Source organism: Pseudorca crassidens, chromosome X (assembly GCF_039906515.1).
Source record: "Pseudorca crassidens isolate mPseCra1 chromosome X, mPseCra1.hap1, whole genome shotgun sequence".
NCBI lineage: Eukaryota > Metazoa > Chordata > Mammalia > Artiodactyla > Delphinidae > Pseudorca > Pseudorca crassidens.
The window spans coordinates 30,394,901-30,417,236 of NC_090317.1; the positions used below are offsets into that span (position 1 = coordinate 30,394,901).

At 52.5% G+C, this 22,336-nt stretch overlaps 1 protein-coding gene and 2 long non-coding RNA genes across 11 annotated transcripts in view; 1 reads left to right on the plus strand and 2 right to left on the minus strand.

The window, feature by feature from the left end:
* The window catches only part of LONRF3 (LON peptidase N-terminal domain and ring finger 3), a 36,044-nt gene extending 22,616 nt beyond the window's left edge, over positions 1-13,428 (minus strand). The window contains exons 1-5 of one of the 4 annotated variants that reach the window (XM_067723217.1): positions 12,432-13,428; positions 9,688-9,806; positions 6,456-6,578; positions 2,454-2,609; positions 199-460 (exon numbers count right to left, since the gene is read on the minus strand). In XM_067723217.1, coding sequence (XP_067579318.1) covers positions 199-460; positions 2,454-2,609; positions 6,456-6,578; positions 9,688-9,806; positions 12,432-13,245 — 1,474 coding nt within the window. In that variant the 5' untranslated portion in view covers positions 13,246-13,428. The remainder of the gene's footprint in view (positions 1-198; positions 461-2,453; positions 2,610-6,455; positions 6,579-9,687; positions 9,807-12,431) is intronic. The other 3 variants (XM_067723220.1, XM_067723218.1, XM_067723219.1) reach the window with 3 other exon arrangements.
* A 988-nt stretch (positions 13,429-14,416) lies between these two features.
* On the plus strand, positions 14,417-16,189 carry LOC137217023 (uncharacterized). The gene is made up of 3 exons (XR_010939990.1): positions 14,417-14,899; positions 15,575-15,635; positions 16,056-16,189. It is a non-coding gene; the product is annotated as an uncharacterized lncRNA (long non-coding RNA).
* Positions 15,541-22,336, minus strand: part of LOC137217021 (uncharacterized) — an 87,284-nt gene continuing 80,488 nt past the window's right edge. For all 6 annotated transcript variants that reach the window (XR_010939986.1, XR_010939982.1, XR_010939977.1 and 3 more), the window contains one exon: positions 15,541-19,042. This is a non-coding gene — a long non-coding RNA (uncharacterized lncRNA). The remainder of the gene's footprint in view (positions 19,043-22,336) is intronic.

Consider the following 22,336-nt stretch of genomic DNA (forward strand, 5'->3'; position numbering starts at 1 on the left):
GACACCACCGACGGCATGAGATGTCACTACTGGACGCCGTGCTCTCACAGAAGCCCCACAGGCACCCTGGAGGCGGCAGAGCTGAGAGCTGGGCCCCGTGCAGAGCCGCGGAGCCCTCCCGTGGAGGGTGAGGGACCTCCGCATAGTGGTGAGCCGGGCCCTCCTCCGAGCCGCTTGCCCCCCGGGGAGAGTCCGCACCTGCCTTAGACGCTTTCCTAGGCACCTCGGGGTCTTGGGGCTCGAGTTGGCCGCGCTTCCTTTTCTTCCCCTGGCATTTGCCGGTCTTGCTGGAGGCAGCCTGGGGAGAGGCAGCGGCCCCCTCCTCCTCCGCTCCATCCTGGTCTTCGGGGCCGTCTTGCTGCCTGTCCCCTTGCACCGGCACGAGGTTCACCGGGCTGCCTCTGTGCCCCCCGGCTGCTGCCGTCTCCTGACCAGAACAATGTGGGCGCTCCAGCGTTTCCTGGAAAGGAAGAGCCGAACATCAGGATCTCCTCATGACCAACGTCGTCCTCTGATACTTCTCCCCAGGGGCACAATGAGAAGATACCGCACAGTGTTGATCATCTAGAGGACGTGTAGCTTAACTGATGGGCGGTCACAGGGCACAGGCAGGCCCAGCTGGGGCGGAGCGGAGGAACCTCTGTCCGAGGCGAGGACAGAAAGGCGTGCGGGGAGAGAGTCTTTGGGCCGCGCTGAAGGGGGTGATGGCAAGTGCAGTGCCAGGCCCCGCTCCCCTCCAAATCAGTCCCCAGTCACTACCTGGGGGAAACCAAGGCATGCAGTGCAGCCAGGGTACATCCAGCCACTCAGTACTTCCTCTCACCCTCACTGCCATTCCGGGCCCTCCTCGAGCCCCACACCCAACTCCCAAAGAACTTTCGGGAAGGCTCTGGCACAGGTGTGTTCACAGGCCTGCCGAGTGCCCTCACGCTCCAGAGCTATGTGTTATACTGGTCAAACTAGGGACAAATTAGTCTTTTCACTAGATTTGGGGTGAGAAGTCTGAAAAAGAGACAAGATCATTTGGCAAAACGATCCGTAATGTCTCTAGCCTTTTAAAGAATTTTTGTCCAGGAGAAGGACCTAGAAAAAAACAAATCCAATGACAAGGTGTTTATGCAGGTTTACCTAGAGAACCCCTCTCTACTCCACATCCACAGCACATGGGTCAAAACGCTCACGCTGTTTTCTCCCCTCCAACTCCAACCAAAAAAATTGGTAGATAGATGAAAAATGGGCAGTGCACAGCTGGGAGAAAATGATGAGGTACGGAGAAAAAGGATGTGGGTTTTCTGAGTCCCTAACCTGGGGAGTTCAGGGGTTTTTTCAGCACTGTGGCACTGCCGCATCCTTTCCATGAGCCCCAGGCATAGTCTACACGGTACACCGCTTTGCAAGGCAAAGTCTGGGTGGAAACCCAATCCCTGCTCCCCAGCTGGCTCACATGGGAAAGCCAGGGGTGCTACTTTTCTTCATTTCAGATTGAGCTGCCATTAGAAGTCACCCCAGGGACTCTGGTTCAGTGTTAGGGCTCTCAATCCTGTAATAATGATCTCAAACACGTATTGAGATGCACTAGGGGTGCTTTGATTTCAGGAGATACTCTAAGTTCTGCCCCCCCACCCTTTTTTGAGTCAGGTACACCTGCATTTTATTCATTCTCCAGAGCGGGGAAAGAAGTCAGGGAGATGTAAGATTCTCACCTGTCAGAGAATCCAAGAAGCCACAGAGACCCCAGGGCTCACATACAGGGGAGGAACACGGATAACAGATGGTGGGCAGGCAGAGGTCCCGAGGTGCCTAGACCTTCAGAGCTCAACTCTGCCTTCACGTCTGCCCTTCTGAGCCCCAGCCTCTGCCCACTTGCCCTCTGCTGGGAAAGCTAGGGCCTGGAGACCATCGTTTTCAAAGACTCAAATACCTGCGACTTCCTAGGTCGCTTCCCTCTCCCCCGCTCCAAATATGTATTGGAAGTCTACTTACGTGTAAGACACGGTGCAGGAATATGAAATTACCTCCCCTTGGGGATCAAATGGAGTTGTCTTTGCACAAGGAACTTAGCTGGGAGCAGCTTGCACAAACAAAAAGCAGGAAAGGAGGGGCTGTCAGGCCCTCTTCCCAGGCTCCGCCCCTAAGCTGATAAAGCCACCCCGACTGAAGGGCTCCAGGGGAAGTGGGCCAGATCCTTTCTAGTTCTGTCAACTCTCTCTTTCAGCTGGATCCGACCAAGAACTGAAAACTGAACGTAATAAATCATCAACCCCGGGCCCCCGCCTAAAATCCAATTTCATCTTTAGGAAATAGCCTTCTAGCGAAGAACGCAGCCATGAGCGACTCCATTTCTTCTTTCTCGGGAACCGAATGAGGTAGGAGAGTGAGGGCTCACTCCCCATGTTTGCCCACAAAACAGCCGAACGAAGAGTCACGAGTGAGCTGGGTGAGTGGAGTTTTACCTGTGACAACTTTGGTAGATTATGGCTGGTGCCTTCAGTAGCCAATGACTCTACGTGTTCCTTTAATCTAGGGTGAGGTGCCAACAGCTTCAGGATATCGGGAGAATGTTCCTGAGAAGCCCCCGGGAATGATGGTGAAAAGAAACTAAGGAGAAGCTGTGACATAAAACAGAAGACTTCACTACTTAAGTTTCTACAGGTGCTTGGGTGAAGGGTGGGGGGAGGAAGGGGCAAAGGGCACAGCTTGCGGGGCCAAACTCCAGGGAGGAAGCCTTGGACCACAGACCCCGACACAGTGGGGTAGGGGTCCTCACTTCAGCGCATCGGAATTGCCTGGGAGCTTAGGGAAAGTCCAGGTTCTAAGTTCCCATGCCCGGCTCCCCCAGGTCTGAAGTGTGGCCCGAGAATCTGGATTTTGAAAAGGCACTACAGATGCCTTTGTCACCCTAGCCAGAGGTACAAACCACCACTCCACTGCTGCCATTCCATAGAAATATCTGCAGGGGGATTTCAAAACCTACCTAGGAGGAAAGAGGCAAAGGTGAAGACGGGAGAGAAACATCAGCTGGGGGACCTGGAGTCGTGTCGGCGACACCCCCATGGGTAGAAGGTGACAAATGTCATCGAGGTTCCTCGCTACTTCTTCCCACCCTGCCCATTTTGCTCCCTCCTCCATCAGCCCCGGACCATGAATCCCTTCAGCAGTGAAATGTCCGGAAAAGCAGAACCCAACCTTCCTTCCTCTTCTCCTAGTCTCTCCTCCCCGTTTCTGGCCTTCACTTTCCAGAGAATATCAGGTATCTTCCAGGACCGGGGGCAGGCCGGTTCCAGTCTATGGCTGGCTTCCTTTGCAATTGATAAGCTGGGGGCAGTGGTGCGGGGGCAGGTAGAAGACCCAGAAGGGACTGCGAGACGAAGATGTGCAGGCGCGCGGACGCTGCGCCATCGGCTGCCCACATCCTTGTTTCAGTTCTCCCCTGTGAAAGCGCCAGTCATCAGCATACATACGTACCTATCATGTGTAACACAACACAGGAAGGCAGGTCACTCACTTCTAAAACATATTCACAAGTTTGCCACTGAGACCCACTAAAGGGCGCTCCACCCTTTGTTCTGGGTAATAGGGTATTAACTCATCAGGGGAATCTGACCGAAACTCTGACCAAACTCTCTCTGGTTTGACTTGCTCTTTTGCTGGGCCCCAGCAGTTCCTTCATGATGTTCCTTCTGATGCCAGCACTTTCCACATAGCCAAGCCCTGCTCGTCCCTCAAGGCTCAGCTCCAGCACTACCTTCCCCTACTCCCCCAGCCTCCCTGATCTCTCCTGTCCTTCCGTGTTCTCGACTGCACCATAAGATAGCACCTTACACTACACAGTCTTGTGTTAGCCTCAAATTGCATTGCAGATGTAAGTCTGGTCACCTTCTGGAGGGCACGTGACAGATGTCCAATAAATACTCATCACACTGGATGGAACTGAATTAAGACACTAGCCATTCCAGGGCCCAGGGAGAGGCCTAGGGTTCAGACCCAAAGTCTTCAGACAGATGCCTCTATCTCCTCCCAGCTAGGAGTTGGTAAAGGAGTGAGGTGGGGAGGTACTCACAGTGACCAGGGCCATAAATGCCACCTTTCAGAGGCTCCTCCCGAGTGGCCCACCAGGACCAACCCACCTCTGAAGCAATCTCCCTGGAATTCTCCCAAAAAGAACAGTATCAGCCATAGGGCATCCCAAGGTACAGGGATAAAAGGGTAGAGTGCGGTGAGAGGGAAAGAGAGGCAGAGAGGGAACTCGAAGGAAACAAAGCAGAAGCAACAGCAGCGCTGACCTTCTTCCTTTAATACCTAAGATAGACTAGGCCTTCTCAGTGGCTTTGGAAAACAAAATTTGGGGTCGACTCTCAGTGGGAATGAGCATTCCACATACGAACGGAAGTCAATTCCACTTCAGTGTCTGCCTTTGAAAGGCCCAAATGGCTCAAGAGGGCAAAAAAGAATCTGAGGTAAATACAAACATTAAAAAGAAACCCAGGCCTGTGAGTGGCTAAGGCAGCTAATTCATCCCAAGTGAGCCTGGACCATCTCTGTCATACCTTTATCCCTGGAATGGGAACAATCCAGTAAATAAGCACAGCGGAGGTCCTCAGTGTTCTTAGGTAACTGCCATGCCCTCGCCACACTCAGTGGAAACTCGCCTCTAAATACTCACCCCAGCTTCAGAACTCTGCAACACTCGTCACAGGCAAATGCTCGCTTGTATTGTCTGAAATTTATATTACACTATATAACAAGTGCAAGATTGTAAGGTAGGTCCTTGAGGACTGACACTGTGGCTTATGCCTCTCTGGGTCTCAGAGCTTAGCACAGTGTGTTCCCCTGCCCCGCTAAGGCAGCTGTGGAAATGACACTAGGTGGTCTGTAAAATCGGGCTGTAAAGAGAGATCAATCCAACTGATGATACCAGAGCCTCTCAGGCCAACTGGGAAATGGACAAATGAGAATAAAGGAACCACTCACTCCTGTGCCCAACACCTGCCTCTTCTGGCCTTTGCACACTCTGTCCCCCAAAGTCAAGGCTCTTCTAATCGCCTTTGTCCATCCATCCCAGACCCGGATAATTCCATTGCTGTTCTCCCCCCAGCCCCAGCAGTGGGTGCTAAGACTCCTGACAAGGCCTCCTGGGGCAGCAGGATGGTGGAGCAGCTCACAAGGCAGACTCTGGAAGCAGGTGGAGTTGGGTTTGATTGCTCTTTCACCAATCACTAGGTGTGTGACCTCAGGAAAGTCACCAAGCCTCAGCTTCCTCATCTGTCTCATCTGTAACATGGGCATAAATAATAGTACCTACCCTCATAGGGCCATTGGGGAAATTAAATTATATCTTCCCCATAAAGCCCATAGCACAGTGTGGGGTGCACAGGAAATGCTCAATAAATGTTAGCTGTTATTATTATTATTACTCACACTATGGAGTGCAGTTAAGATTTGGGAAAGGGTCCACAGCTTGGAGCAATTCTCTGCCACCAGCGCTCTGACTAACCAGGCCAAAGCAACTTCCCGGAAAAGAAACCTTCTGTGAGAGGCATAGCCTCCAGAGCTCAGCTTCCCCTAGTTCATTGATTTTGCTAAAGATTCCTTTCTGGGGCCTTCAGAAACCACTCCTGTCTCTTGCGCCCTTTCTTCATCCACTGCTCTGCCAAACTGTACTGGGACAGAGGCACTTGGGGAGTGGCGGTGAATAGGGAGTGGGAGAGCAGAGGCCACCACTGATTGCTAACATCCAACTTCCAGGCCAGTTAGCCAGACCGTGAGAATACATTGCGGAACAGTAAGCAACGAAGTCCACGAATTGAGGATGCTTGAGCCTTCACTAATGCGCCCAGTATTTAAACAGTAACATCCACATTCTCCCAGGACTCAAGAGTTGGAATGACTGTTTGCATGTATTGTAATAGTCCTTGACTTATATTCTGTATGTGTTGTATTTCTAGCAAAGGAGCTGAAGGTTGGAGTTCTGCATATGGCAGGGCAGATGGGACCCAACGTCCCTTCTGAGGAGCTGGCTGCCCTGTGTGACTGGTGAAGCTGTGACTTAGCTAAAGAAAAGTTCTACAACTGCAGGCAGCCTCACACACAGGACCTCTTGCCAACAGCCAGAATCTCCTCAGGGGGCCTCCATCCCCAAGTTAACTTATTTGGTTTTATTTTGTTTTGTTTGTTTCCCACTGACAACCCAAACCCCGAGTCAAAGAAGCAAGATCACCCCTCATCAGCTCCTACAGAAATGCAGGAACTGCTCGATCTGATTGTACACGCCAAAAGGATGGTGCTTCCGGGCCATCAGTTGGCACTTGTGTCTCGCTCCTGTCCCCTCAACCCAGGGAGCCACCCACTCAGGACCCCCAATCCCAGGAAGGGCAGTTCCCTCACTCCCCCCACCCCGGAGAGACAGAGGGGTGGGGGCCCACTGGGCAGCTGGACCTGACGTCATCTCAACTCACCCTTTGGGCTTCAGCTCTTGCTCTTTTGTTCTTTCCATCGAGGGACACACAATATAGAAACTCCCTTAGTGCTTCCTCCACCTTGCCTAGGGTGGCTAAGGCTTGCGCTTTTCTGAAGTGTGCCTGGAAGAAAACATGAGCATTCAATCCCATTCTTATCCACCTCTTGATGCTGCTATCGTTCATAACACCAGCTAACTGCTTCGTGGGTTTTCATTGTCGTGTGAAGGGTTTTAAAAGGACTATCTCATCTATAGCCCTACTAGGTAGGCAACTGTTCTGAAGCCCATTTTCAAGGAGATAAAACTGAGATCCAGAGAAATGACTCACCCAAAATAATAAGAGATTGTGGAATCAAGTTTTGAGCCTGGGACTGACTGATACCGAAGCCCAAATTCTCAACCACTGTGCCTCCGCCTCCCTCTCTCCCGGCCCCACCACTGTATTGGAGGAGGTACCAAATGTAGCAAGAACCCCCATTTGAGCACATACTAACCAGGTTTCAGGACCTGCCTGGATGGACCTTCCTGGTAACTGGTCTGTCAAGCAGAGACCTAGTCCATCTTACCTGCTGAGCGACCACCTACACTCAATGATCATTTATCAGAAGAGGCCCAAGTGAGCCAAGGCATGTGATCTCTCCAAGACCTTGAAGGTAGCTAGTAGCAAAGCTGGAACTAGAACTGTGCCCCTCCCCGCGAAGCAGACCGCCCTTTGGAGGACTAACCAGGGCCTGCGCAAACGCTTTGGCTCCGGTGGGCTCAGCCCCCTCGCCACGTCTTCAAATAGCATAAGAAGTTTTAGGGCTCCTCAGGGTCCAGACCCAACTGCCCTGGGAGAGGTGCATCCTGGGGAAGAGTGAGGAAAAAGAAAAGAGGTGGGAGGAGGGCTGCCTCCTCTCCGTGCCTTAGGACAGGTGCTCCTGGCAGCTTGGCTTGGAGGCTGCCCCTCAGGGGCCTGCTCCCCACTCCCTCAGCTCCACGGCTGAGCCCGAGTGTAACTTAGTGAAGGAAATAATGCAGGGTGCAGCTGCTGGGCACTCTAACATGCGGGGCCTCCCCTTCCGACACGCCTCTGCAGGCCGCAGTGCCCTCCGGCTCGGGCCTGGCTACAGGGGCCAGCCGGGATCTGCCTTCCTGAACAGTGGCCCCTGCTCCAAGCCTCTTGGGGGCCTCCCCAAGAACTCCCCCTCCTTCTGGAGCCGGATGCATGGCTTGTTGCATCTTCCCAGCAGTGCTCCGGGGGCCCTCAGGAGAAAGGCTTGTGTGACATTTCAGGGCGGCTAGAGGGGATAAGTGCTGGCAGCCTCGAGAGGCTTTGGGATCTGACCAATCATACCAAGCAGCCACGCGTATATACTCCAGCTGCTCAGGGCCGCCAGCTCACCCTCCTGGAGCTGCACCGCCTGCAGGAAAATTTGAGAAGCACGAGCCCTGGCTGGGGGGCTGGAATAGGGCTGCACGTGATGAACTCCTCCCACAAGGGCGTTTCATATAGAAACGGTGGGAAATATGCAAATCAGGGTGTGAGGCGGCTCTGAATCAGAAGCACCGTTCAAGTCTTCTCTCGACCCCCAAGTCAGCAGAGGTCTCTCGTCACTGCCTCTCTGCTTACGCCAGCACTTTGGGGAAATGAACTCCTGTTTAATATTTCCACCAACTCTTCCTTCACTGGGGAAGTCACTTTTCCTGTTTCATCCAAGATGGTCCACTGCTTACTCAGCCTTGTTTCCCACTGCACTGTCGAGGCCCCAACCCTTAGGGGGCCTAAGCAGAAAGAGTTGCAAGAGAAGTCCTCTTACGCCCAGGCAGCTCACTGGCCCGCACCACTACAAGGCCTGAAATAGCTCCCACTGAAGCTCCTGTGGGTTAAGACTTTGGTGACTTTGAATAAACTGTAATTGTGCTCCTTGGGAAAGAGAATATACTAATCCATCATCATTCATGAAAACCTTCTCATGAAAGAACATACGAGATTCACTCTGACATTAATGGCCCAGTATGCAGCTCCTCAATGTTTTATCTGAAGTTCCCAGATCCTGAAAACAGTCTGATAATCCAATATTTTCATAAGCTTGACATCAGAATCATTAGGTGGCAAAACCTCACCTAAAACGATGTGTGTTACAGTCTTTGTCCCACTTCGTGTGTATTTTCATGTAATATCCTGCAGAAATAGCGTGTGTGACTATGGGGCGCTGTCCAGAGCTCAAACCTGGGCTTTGTGAGATTGGGAACATTCTGGATTCTGAACATATCTGGCCCCACAGGATTCAGATAAGGGATCACAGCCTTGGATGAGTTGGGGTTGTGTAGAGAGAGCACCACACCAAGAGCCAGCGTTACAGCTCACAGAATGGTCTCTTGGCCATGCTCACCTGTAACCCTCACTGCACCCCTGTGAGGCGATCAGGGCAGACAGCAAGATCTTCCTTTTGCAAACTAGGACACTTAGGGTTCAGAGAGTGAAGCGACTTCCGCATGGTCACTTAGCTTGCAGGTAGTAGAGCCCAGGCTCAAATCTAATCTTCTAAACAAAATATTGAAATGTGGCTGAGGGCCAGTCCTGAGGCCTGACAGAGATGCAGAAAGTGACACTTTGCACCCTGGCATCTTGAGAGATGCTGAACCTGTCTTTCTCCCCACCCCTCCACGTGACCTACACGTTTAGGGGAACCGGCAGGCTGACTGACTACATTAAGGACTTGAGATGGCAGAATGAGCCAGCAATACTTCTCTCTCCCTCCTGTTTCTACTGTCCTGGGAAAAGAATGATGCTGTTGACGGCAGACACATGCAACGCTATGTGCCAGGCACTGTTCTAAGTGTCTGCGTGCATTAGCTCATGTAATTCTCACAACAAACCCTGTGAAGTAGGTGCTTTGAATATCCTCATTTTATAGATGAGAAGATGAGGTACAGGGAGGTTAGGTAACTTGCCAAGGCCGCACAGCTAGTAAAAGTAGCAGAGCTGGGACATAAACTCAGGCAGTCTGGCTCCCAAGTCCCTGCTCTAGAGAGTCACAAGGCCCAGGCTGCTCTGCGGGTCATCAGTGGAAGATCAGGTTGGGGAGGAATCCAGCTCCCTTGCAGATCCCTAAGTCACCCTTTGTCAAGGGACCCCCCAGCTCCTCTGAAGAGCCTTCTCCCTGCTCTGAGTGAGGGAGGCGGTCCTTCCTGCCAGTTCCGGTCTACAGTACAATTCCTTCCCATCCCTCCCATCCCACACTCACCTTAAACCCCATGGGGCGGAGCTTACATGCTATTTCTGCATCATGCAGTGCATCCTCATGAGACTCCAAGGTGAAATAGATTTGAGACCGGTTGCTGTAAAGCAAGTGGTCATTTGGAGCTGCCAAAATGAGAAAAAACAAACAAAAAAACCTTGAGCAAAATGGCAAGTTATCTAGGACTTTTCTGCTAGGGACCCAAAGGCATAAGCTCGATCTCCAGCCCTAATATTGCCCTGCCTACCACACCCCCCAGCCACTCTGGGTCTGAGCTTCCCCAACTGTAAAAAAGTCATTTTTCCCCTTCTCTCAAGCAGTTCCTTAGAGGGCCTGTGGTGTCAGTGGTGCATTAGCAACTTTGACTCTCGCACCCTGGAACTCTCGCACCCTGCTTCATGGCCGTGGCTAGCAACTGGCAGCCTGGCTTCTGGGTGAGGTATTGCCCACAAGGAAACAGGCCAGGGAGGAAGGAGAAGGGGATGGCCAGATGTGACCCCCATGCTTGCCACCAGGAAGACAAGTCCCAGTTAGTCTCCCGGTGATATCAGCGACATCTCTGTCTACAAACCCCAGCACACGTGAAGTTCTTCTGAAGAAAACAGAAATGCATCTGCAAGCCTCCATCCTCTCATTACAGATAGGCAGATGTGAATGGACAAGGCTTCTGGGAATAAAGTGAGGTTGGCTCTCATCAATACTCTGAACCACTAGATGCCAGGGCTGGAAAGGCCTTTAGAGATCATCAGGCTCAATCAACCCATTCTTCAAGGAGAATCAAGCCCAGAGAGGGGAAGGCACCTGCTCAAGTCTAGCTAGCTGGCCAGACTCATTACTAACTTGCAGACTTTGAATCTGGGGTGGGAGACAGGTTCCTTTTTTTCCGAAGGGGAGTGTAGTACTTCGAATAGTAAGGAAGAGAGACTGGCCATCTTCCGGCACCAAGATACTCTTTGTTGGGGAGGTCCCTTTCCTCTTAGAAGGGTGAAGAGGTCTTGACATTTTTCACCTTGACTCCTCTGGTGGTGCAAGGAAGAACCCCCAGGGGAAAGTGGTGACAGCAACAAACGGGGAGGAGGAGGAGGGCAGGAAGGGGCTTTCGTGGCCCTTGGGGGTCGGCTGAAAGGAATGGAACCTCCCTTGGAGACCAGGGCTTAAGCGGTTGCCACCTGTCTACGTCATACTGCCCTGCTCTTCCCCAGGGACTGGGCTCCGCCTTCTGCTGCGGGAACAGGCTTTGTTGGGGTTTTTCCCCCAGGGGTGTGCAGAGGGTTCGCCTGGGTGCCCATTACTTGCTCTTAAGACATCAGTCAAGAGTTTGCAGTCTTCTCTGTCCCTTTCCTTGCAGCACACACTGTGCTTTGCTTGGGCACACGGGGTCTCGTTCCTCCCCCTCCCCCACTACCTGTTGCAAGCTCGGGTGGAGATGCAACACGTGGAGGCGCCAGCCCACCCCCTCCTCCACCCTTCCGAGTGGGGCTCAGGGCACCCTGGGATCCCAGAGCCCTGTCTGCCCAGCCCTGTCGCCTCCTCCCCGGCACGCTTCGCCAGACACCGCGCCCCGCCGCCGAGCTCCTGGCAGCCGGCCTGAGCTGGGCAATACCCGCGGCTCGGCGGCCACTTCCTGGGTCCAGACGCGGGGGGTCGGGGAGGGGGAGTCGTTCCCTGAGGGAACTCGGGCGCCCTAGTGCGGCCCGAGGCGCGGGACTGCCCACATCGCCCTTGAGGCCGCAAAGACCACCCATCCCTCCTCAGGCGGCACGGGAAAGCGGGACAGAGGCGGCCCCCTTGGCAGCCAGCCCACGGTCCCCGAGGATCCCCGAGCCGTCGCCTGGCCGGTCGCCCTCTGGTCTGTCGGGCTGGTGTTCGAGGCGAGAGCGCAGGCTGCGGGCGGTCGGGCGCGGGGGGGGGCATCTATTTCAGCCGAGGATCGTGTGATAGGAAGCGGTGACAATGAGTCACAGGGCGACGGGGCGCGAGCGCTCCCCCCACCCCGCCCGCACACGCTCCCGGGATGGTTTCCGAGGCGAGCGTGGCCCACTTCAGCTACCTCAGCCGTTACACAATCCCGCCCGCCCGCGCGGAGGAGGGGCCGCCCGGCCCCGGCCGCTCGCGGCCCTTATGCAACCAGTGCTCTCCTGACCTAATTCCACGCCGGACCCACCCCACCGGGAGCCGCGGCCCCGGAAGGGACAACTCCCGGCAGCCACGGCGGCCCCAGGCCGGGAGGGAGCTGCAGACGCAGGCGCCGACCGAACATCCCAGGCTGGCGGGAGCCCAGAGGCCCCGGCGCGCGAGTGGGAAGGGTGCGAAGTTCCCCTGCTGGCCCGAAAGCTACGGACAGGTGTTAAGAGGGGCCCGTGCGCGCAGCGACAGAAGGAGAAGGCGAGCCCGAGAAACAGACGGTGACACGGAGCAAGAGCCAGAGTGACAAAGATACGGAAAGAAAGAAAAAGACGGAGAAACAGAGCGACACAAACAGAAGCAGGGACTGAGACACGCAGAAACACACAAGCTAACAGGAGACACAGAAGAAGACAAAGAGCAAGGAGATAGAGACCCAGAGAAAGGGCCATGAACCAGCAGAGACAGAGAAAAAGTCGGAGACGGAACTCCAGAGCCCCCCTCCCCCACTCCGGTCGCGGTCCATCCCAAGGTCCGCGCGCCCTCCTCCGCCCGGGCCCACCCCGCAGCTCCCCGCCGGGCTCGTGCCCCCACCCGCCCCGGCCCCGGCGGCACGGTGGCCTCACCCAGCCTAACTGCCTCGTTGTACTTGAGCAGCGCCGCCTCCACCTGGCGCTCGCGGTACAGCCGGTTGCCCTCGTGCCGGAGTTGCGACGCCCTTGCCGGGCCCGGGAACAACTTCCCGAGGAGGCCGCTGAGCACCACGTTGACCCGCAGCGGCGGCGCCTGCTGCCCAGCTCGCCGGGCCCCGCGCGCCCGCCCGGTGGCCACCATCAAAGCGGAGAGTTTGACCCCGCACAGCGCACAGCGCCGGTCGGCTGCCCGCCCGCGTTCCAGGCACAGTTTACAAAAGGTGTGTCCGCAGGACAAGGACACGGGGTCTGAGAGAAATCCATGGCACTTCCGGCACTTGAAGCCGTCCCACACCTCGGTGGCCTCGGCGGCCGTCGCCGCCCCTGCCTCTTCCGCCGCCAGAGCGCAGCTCGCCCCGCGGCTCCCGTCCGGGGGCTCCGGCGCCGGCTCCTCGCCTTGAGGGACTTTCTCGGCCAGGCAGCGCACCAGCTGCTCCAGCTGCTCGGCCACCAGCTGCTGCCGCTCCGAGAGCTGTCGGTACACCTCGAGGGCTTCACGGAGGCGCCCCCCAGACGCCAGGGCGTCGGCCTGCGTGAGAAGGACTTTGCACTCCGGCGTCGAGGCCCTCGGAGGACGCTCCTGCGGCGGCGGCCGAGTCGGTAGAGGTGCGGGGCCTTCTGTAGCCGCTTCTGGGTGGGGGCCCGTGTCTCCGCGGGCCGGTGATGCCGCCGGCTCCGCCAGCTCTAAGTTGTTGCTGCAGAGCTCGGCGGGCAAGCTCAGCATCTGTTCAGTCTGAAATGAATCCATAGGGAGAGGGACATGCGTGGGGAAGAGGCGTCTAGGGGCCGGGGACGCGGAGCAGGGAGCGGCGGCTGGAGGGAATCGGGGCTGCCACGGCCGCCGCTCTGCCGCTCGCCGGTCCCTGCAATGCCTCCGCGAGCTCCATGCCGGCCGCCCCGCGCCGCCTAATAACTGTCTTGTCTCAGCAAAGTGTTATATAAAACGACACCACGTGACGCGCCGCCAAGCCGCTCATTGGCCGGCGGCGGGGCGATTGTTACAAAACCAGACAGTTTTGTAACAGTGTTGTGCTTGCTTCTGTGGGCTTAGCTTTTCTTGGCTTCTTTTTGCGGTTGTTTGTATTTACACTCTGTCTTAGTTCCCCCTCGCAATGTGGTTCCTTTTCGGAAGACGGGGAGAGAAAGAAAAAACCCAGCGTCTTCTCCTGGACTTCTCCGTCTCCAAACCCTACCCCATCCCTCCTCCAAACCCGTCAGCAAACAGGTCCTCTCTGCCAGCCGCCTGCTAGCGGTCCCCTCTCCCCTCAAGAGGCCGGTACCTCGAGGCACGCAGTCTGCCAGGTCTTTAGGGACGCCGGAGGCTTGCCCTCCCAGGGGCGACGGCGGCTGTCTGCGAAGGGAAGCGGGTTGGGAGGGTCCCCGGGCAGCCCCCACTCGGGTACCGGCCCCGGCTCCTCACACCCGGGGTCCCTGGCCACCTTCCCCAAGGAGTCCCCCAAAGGTAGTGAGTGCGGTTATCCGAGGGCGCTTGATCTCCTGTGCCGGGAAAGACTCGGAGCAGCGGGCCCGGCGGGCTCAGCAGTTTGGCGGCGCTCGCTGAGCGGAGAGGGACATGCGGAGAAGATGCGCTCGCCGGCTAGCGCCCGGAGGAGGCCCCCCGCGCGCCCCGCTTCCTCACCTCTCTCTCCTCCAACGCTGGAACCTGCGCTGGGGCGGGAGGCCGGCGCCCCGGCCCTGGGGGCCACCGGCAGGATGGGCGCGGCCGCGAGCACAAGGCCTGCTGGGGTCCGTGGGCACTCCGGGGGCGTGGGAGAACGGCGGGCGGAAGGCGGGAACCCAGAGCGCTGCTCGGGAGAAAGTCCACGAGTCCCGGCGCACTCCAGCGGCCGGCCCCGCTGCCTGCCGGTCCGCCGCTCCAGAGCGGAGACTTACGACGCAGGCGTGTCACAGTGGGGGGCTGCGCCCAAGCCGCGATGCTTGGCTCACAACGGCTAGGGGTCTCAAGGGTGCCCCGCTTCCTTCCAGAAGGCCAGAGTGAACCGCCCACCCCACGTCTCCCTCCCACCCCCACACTTCGGACGGGAGCCACTCGCTCAAATAAGGGTCCTGCTGCTCCAAGCAGGGAGGTGGGGTCTGGACTTGTCTCCGGCTCAGTGGGCCTGCGGAGTCGGCAGGCTCTCGGTACTGCCTGGAGCCACGGCCAAGGTAGAATGCCGCCGCAGAGGCCTGAGGACCTACAATGGGCGCCTGCTCTGGCCATTTCTTAGCTGAGTGACCTTGGGCAAGTGATCTAAAACTCTGGGAGCCATCGTTTTGGCTTCTGAACCAGTGTCAAGGATGACTAGTTATGTTTCAGAGCTGGGAACCACAGGCTCCATCCGGGCTGTGTCTCTTTAGGTCATTAATCCCCCTTGAGTCAACACCAAGGTCCCAGAGAACAGGTACTGTGCAGCTATCCTTAGAGCCTCCCTCTGAGACAGGATGGGGGGAGAGGGTCAGAAGGGAGAAGGGACACGCGCACATGGGGAAAGGGACCAAGAAAAGAAACCAGAGGAACTCAGGATGTAGGGAAGAAGGCACACATCGGAAAACCTGGCTTGCAGCCCTGGCTTTGTCATAACTTGCTGTGAGACTTTGGGCGAGTCCTCCCACAAGGTCATAGTTTGACAAGGTCTTGTCCTAATGTCCAAGGTTCCCTCCAGCTTGAACCTTGACAGCCTTCTATCCTAAAACTAGGTGTCATGATACCCAACTCAACTACTTAAGTACAAAAGACTAGTCCAGATGTTGTGGGAGATGGTGGCTTGGACAAGGGGGTGAGGTCAGCAGTAGTAGTGGAAGGGCAGGGGTGGCTAGATGGCTGTCCTCTTCTTCAAGGTCAGGCCTGAGCTAGAGTTTGAAGCTGGGGGAGTCAGGAGGCCAAGAGGTGGAGGAGAAGACTATGCTGGGCAGTTGGGGAGAAGCTGGAGCTCCTGCTGACTTGCTGTCTAAGGGGAGCTCCTTTCACCTTCAGTTTCCCCTGTTAATTGAATGGCGTCTATCAGTCCGTTCAGGCTGCTATAACAAAACGTCATAGACTGGGTGGCTTATAAACAACAAACGTTTATTTCTTACAGAGAAATTTATTTCTGGAGACTGGGAAGTCCAAGATCAAAGTGCTGGCAGATCCAGTGTCTGGTAAGAACCCTCTTCCTGGCTCAAGACAGCTGTCTTTTTTCTGTAGCCGCACATGGTGGAAAGGGGCAAGGGATCTCTGTGAGGTCTTTTATAAAGGCATGAATCCCATTCATGAGGAACCCTCATGACTTAATCACCTCCCAAAGGCCCCACCTCCAAATACCATCACATTGGGGATTAGGTTTCAACATATGAATTTTGGCGGGGGGGGGGGGGGGGACACAGTCTGTAGCAGGGTTCCAGGCATTAATTATCTGCCTGTCCCTTCTGGCGCCTGTGAGGAGGGATAATCTGTGGGGCAGGTAAAGAGATTTATATGAAAGGGCCATGAGATGGAAAATGATGACCTCTTAATTCAAAAATTTTATCCCTTTGACAAGTTTTAAAAATAGATATTGGTTATCCAAAATTGTCTTCCAGATGCAGATTTGGGCTGTGCCTTTGCTCCCTGGACCACGTCGACAAGTAAGCATTCCCTGGGTTGGCTTCCCTCCCTTACCCGCCATGGCAAGGAGGCAAGGAGAAGGCCAAGTCAGGCAGCGGGTTTCATTCAGTCCTGCAGACTTCGAGTGGAGTTGCTCTCATCAGGTGGCCCCTCCGGACAGCTGTGTGTGCCATGGCTAACCAGGAACTTAGGAAGGTTGAAAGCTGCCAGTGTGTTGCAGGGTGCAATGGTGCAAAAGGCAGCACCATCCACTCACTACCAGGCCACGTGAGAGTTTTACGTTGCATTTTCACATCAGGACTGCCTGTAGGATAACACCCAGTGGGTTTCTATTGAATACTGGAGAACATTACCACAATGCTTGTCCTTCCTTCTTTCTTTAAACAAACATTCCATTGGTATTCATTTGTGGACCAACTCACAAATCTCCTACTCAAAACTTCTTCTCCTCTGCCCTTAATGATTGAAGTTCCCTAGAACTTGACGATGAGGGGAGAGGAGAAATTGAGAACGCTTTTTCAGATGCCAATATTCCCTTTAAAGGGCTGGGTCCTTCAAACCTCCAGTTATTTTGCCAGCATCCCCTCCTGGCTAAGGTTAACCAAGAAAAAGAGCAAGAGTTGATCCGCTCCTCCTTTTCAACTGACTTACAGCAAGTTTTCCAACTGGGCCCTGAGGATTCTCGCTGGGGCCCAGAGGAGACAGCAGGCAGGGTTCGACTCTAGCTCCCCTCAACCAGGGCAACCTTGTGTCCACCTGTTTCATGTAGTGAGCTTTGGGGATGATTTCATTGAAGAAAGGCTTTCCCTTCCTTAAAATTAAAAAGTTTGAAAACTGTAGCAGTTTTCACCTCTTTTAACATATTTGCTGAGCATCTTCTATGTACCAGGCACTGTTCTAGGTATTGGAGATATATCAAAGCAGCACTTCGCTCCCAGGTCCTCCCTTATATATGGTGGCAGCTTTTCCCCACACATTCTTGTCCCGGCCTCCCAGGCCAACTAGAGGGCAAGGACTAGTGTCTTATGTCTTTCATTTCCTCCTCAGGGGACAGTATTTGAACAGACCGTACTGAACACTGCAGTGGACATTCTGACCCTACATGGGAGTGTGCAGAGGGACAAGAGGAAACCCAGCTAGAATATGTCATACCTTTGCCCTGGGTTGTTCACAGAGAGAGAGGGCATGCAGATAATTAAGGGTTAACAGTCCTACACTTGGGAAGGACTGGTAACAGCTCTGGGATGGAAGAATCCAGTCAAAGCCAGGGAGCTGCAGTGAGGAATGAGCGACACCGCCACACACACACTCTCTCTCTCTCTCTCTCTCTCTCTCTCTCACACACACACACACACACACACACACACTCACACTAAGCATGGAAGCTTGGCCAAAGCATTTACTTGTTCTTTACTTGAGTTTCTCATTTTATAAACTGGAGATGATCCATCGATTATGTAGTCCTTAGAGGAAAAAAAATTAGGCATGGTGGGCATTAAAGACATTGACATGAAAAAGGCTGCCCTTGCTGTCTAGAGTAGCCAAAAAATCCAAAGCTAAAAGAAACTTTACAGATCAGCCCCGGTTTCACAAGTGAGGGAACCAAGGGCTAGAGAAGGCGAGCGACTTGCTGCAGGTCACAATGGGAGTTTGTGACAGAGCCAAGATTGGAAGCTAGGGCTCTTGCCTCTTTGTTTAAAGTTCTTTCCATGTGACCAGAAAGCTTCCAAAGGACACAGAGCGTCTCCCAAATAAATAAGAAATTATTTCAGGTTTCCGAATTACAAGATTTGCCATTCAACAAATATTTACTGAAGAGATACTAGGTGCTAATGGAGCTGGCATTTGCGGGGCAATAAGAGAAGGGTAGGTCATGGTTTTTACCCTCCAGTAGCTAACTGAGGAAACAAGAGGCAAAGATTTGAAACAGTTAAGTAAAAATAACAAGCAGTATGTGAGAAGTGCCAAAATTGGGGGAACAGTGAGTCCAAGGGAGAGCTCAAAGGAGACAGAACGCAATGCTTCCCATCTCGTAGCAAAGGTTCCTTTAAGCTGAGTTGGAGAGGATTTACATAGAAAAGTTAAAGACCACCCCGATGCTCAAATCAAGGGGGTTCCCTTCACCCTGGGGGCCACTTGGCCGGGAGAAAGGAGAAGAAATCCAAGTAAGCCAGGCTGGGCAAGGCCCAGGAATTTGTATTTTTAAAGGCCACCATGTGATTACCATGCTCAGCCAGGTTTGAAGTTCACCCGTGTAAAGGGTAACGCAGAATAGACTGGATAAGGGCACCCCACTCCTCTCCCTAGCGCACCCAGCTTCTCTGGGGGTAGGCACCAATAAATCTTGTCTACATTTTACTGAAGGGAAAACTGAGGGTCCAGAAACTTTCGATGATGTGTTCCAGGTCATTCAGTAAGTAGTGGGGACTCGGTTTCTTGCCAACCAGTAGAAACCGAAAGATCATAATACACCATCCCGAAGAAGATTTTGCTTCATTTCTCTGTAAGACAAGTCAGACCCGCTTGGTTAGCTAGAGAGTTCGTTGCCCAGAGTACAAAAAGGAGCAAGTCTCTGGAGCTGCCAGGTGTGTGGGACAGAGCCCAGGGCGACGGTAGTTGCTGGGAGATCAGAGTTCTAACTTTGCTGTGTGACTCAGCCCAAGCCACTTCCCCTCTCTCTTTGTCCTTCACCTATTAATAACGATGTCCCACGTCACGTTGGGATAGCTACCAGTGATGGAAAATGCACAGCGCGGTTAGTTCCGATGTGATTCCTGGGAACAGAAGGGATCCACAGCCATCTGCCGACTGTTGTGAGTAAAATATGTGCTGGCTGCCTTCGGAGCAGAGGCATTTTCTTCCCAGGAAGAGGGTGGGCTGGAGGCCTGAGGCTGGACTCTGCCCTCTTCAGGGGCATTGACCAATGCGAGGCTCTAGAGATCCTGGCAGAGAGCAGTCTGGTCTTAGGAGGAAAAAGAAAGAAAAGGCAGGTTATCTGGAGGGAAAGCAGCAAACATTCATCAGAAGGAAATTATCTGAAGACTTTGGCAGGACTGGGAAATGGGTAAAATCAAGGCTTGGATCTTCTTTTATAAATTGTGGTAAAATATCGAAATGTAAAATTTACCATTTTAGCTATTTTTAGGCGTACAGTTTACTCTTAAGGTCATTCACATTATTATGCAACCATTACCACCACCCATCTCCAGAACTTCTTTTCATTTTGCAAAAGCGAAACTCTGAACCCATTAAATAACAACTCCCCGTTCCTCACCCCCTCCAGCCCTGGCCAATCACCCTTCTATTTTCTGTCTCTGTGAATCTGACAACTTTTGGTATCTCAAATAAGTGGAATCATATGGTATTTGTCCTTTGGTGACTGGCGTATTTCACTTAGTATAATGACCTCAAATGTTCATTCATGTTGTAGCATGTGCCAAAACTTTTTCCTTTTGAAGGCGGAATAATATTCTCTTGTAGGCATATCCATTTATCCATCAGTGGACACTTGGATTGCTTCCACATTTTGGCTATTGTAAATAATACTGCTATAAACATGAGTATACAAATATCTTTTCTAGACCCCGCTTTTACTTCCTTTGGATATATACCCAGAAGTGGAATTGCTAGATATATGGTAATTCTATTAATTAATTAATTAGGTTGCACTGAGTCTTAGTTGCAGTAGGCGGGCTCCTTAGTTGCGGCTCACGGGCTCCTTAGTTGCGGCATGCATGTAGGATCTAGTTCTCTGACCAGGGATCGAACCCGGGCCCTGGGCATTGGGAGCATGGAGTCTTAACCACTGCACCACCAGGGAAGTCCTGGTAATTCTAGTTTTGTTTTTGTTTGTTTGTTTGTTTTTGCGGTACGCGGGCCTCTCACTGTTGTGGCCTCTCCTGTTGCGGAGCACAGGCTCTGGAGGCGCAGGCTCAGCAGCCATGGCTCACGGGCCCAGCCGCTCCGCGGCATGTGGGATCTTCCCGGACTGGGGCATGAACCCGCGTCCCCTGCATCGGCAGGTGGACTCTCAACCACTGCGCCACCAGGGAAGCCCTGGTAATTCTATTTTTAATGTTGAGGAACCACCATACTGTTTTCCACAGTGGCTGCACCAATTTACATTCCTACCAGCAATGCATAAGGGTACCAATTGCTCCATAGCCTTGCCAACACTTGTTATTTTCTGTTGTTTCTTTTTATAATAGCCATCCTAATGGGTGTGAGGTGGCATACCATTGTGGTTTTGATTTGCATTTACCTAGTGACTAGTGACTTGAGCATCTTTTCATGTGCTTATTGGCCATTTGTACATCTTCTTTTTTTTTTTTTTTGTGGTACGTGGGCCCTCACTGCTGTGGTTTCTCCCGCTGTGGAGCACAGGGTCCGGACGCGCAGGCTCAGCGGCCATGGCTCACGGGGCCAGCCGCTCTGCGGCATGTGCGATTTTCCCGGACTGGGGCATGAACCCGTGTCCCCTGCATCTGCAGGCAGACTCTCAACCACTGCGCAACAAGGGAAGCCCTGTACATCTTCTTAGGAGAAAGTCTTTTGCCCATTTTAAAAAAGGATTGTTTGTGGCTGAATGAAATTTTTCCATCTGCAACAACATGGATGGACTTGGAGGATATTATGCTAAGTGAAATAAGTCAGACAGAGAAAGACAAGTACTGTATGATCTCACTTCTATGTGGAATCTAAAAAATACAACAAACTAGTGAATTTAACAAAAAAAAGCAGACTCACAGATATAGAGAACAAACTAGTTCCCTTTCCAGTGGGGAAAGGGAAGGGAGGAGGGGCAACATACGGGTAGGGGACTAAGAGGCACAAACTATTAGGTATAAAATAAGCTACAAGAACATATATAGTACAACACAGGAAATACAGCCAATATTTTATAATAACTATAAATGGAGAATAACCTTTAAAAATTGTGAATCACTATATTGTACATCTGTAACATATAATATTGTACATCAGTTATATTTCAATAAACAAATAAAAATTTTAAAAATCGGGTTGTTTTTTTGTTGAGTTTTAAATATATTCTGGATATTAATACCCTATCAAATATGTGATTTGCAAATATCTTCTCCCATTCTGTGTGTTGCTTTTCACTCTGTTGATAGTGTCCTTATCTGAAGACTTTGGCAGAAGTGGGAGCTGATTAGAATCAGGGATTGGATCATAAACTCGAAGTTTCTGGATTCAAAATCTGGCTATTTGCTATTGGGAAAGCTAATTAACCTCTTTGAGCTTGCCTTACTTTTTTCATCTGAAAAATGGGGATAATGCTTATAATAATACCTAGCTTGCTATAATGAGGAATAAATGAGATCACACATGTAAAATCTCACCGCAGAATCTAGCCCAGGTTAAATGCTCAGTAAGTGGTAGCCTTTATTAGTATTGGGCATAATAAGGAACCAGAATGATGCAATTGAAATGTGATATTAGTTACGATCAAATGGGTGAGTAGGCCAACAATATCAAATAACCGACCTGAGCACAGTAATATTACATAATACTTATTAACGCTGGTGTAACAAGTTGCGGTTTACAAAGCATTTATTTTTTTTCCCTTTTGCTTTTTTTAAAAATAGATCTTTATTGGAGTATAATTGCTTCACAATACTGTGTTAGTTTCTGTTGTACAACAAAGTGAATCAGCCATACCCATACTTATGTCCCCATATGCACTCCCTCTTGAGCCTCCCTCCCACCCTCCCTATCCCACCCCTCTAGGTCATCGCAAAGCACCGAGCTGATCTCCCAGTGCTATGCTGCTGCTTCCCACTAGCTAACTATTTTACATTCGGTATGTCGATGCTACTCTCACTTTGCCCCAGCTTCCCCCTCCCACCTGGTGTCCTCAAGTCCATTCTCTATGTCTACATCTTTATTCCTGCCCTGCAACTAGGTTCATCAGTACCATTGTTTTTTTAGATTCCATATATATGCATTAGTATACAGTATTTGTTTTTGTCTTTCTGACTTACTTCACTCTGTATGACAGACTCTAGGTCCATCCACCTCACTATAAATAATTCAATTTCGTTTCTTTTTATGGTTGAGTAATATCCCATTGTATATATGTGTCACATCTTCTTTATCCATTCATCTGTCGATGAACACTTAGGTTGCTTCCATGTCCTGGCTATTGTAAATAGAGCTGCAATGAACATTGTGGTACATGACTCTTTTTGAATTATGGTTTTCTCAGGGTATATGCCCAGTAGTGGGATTGCTGGGT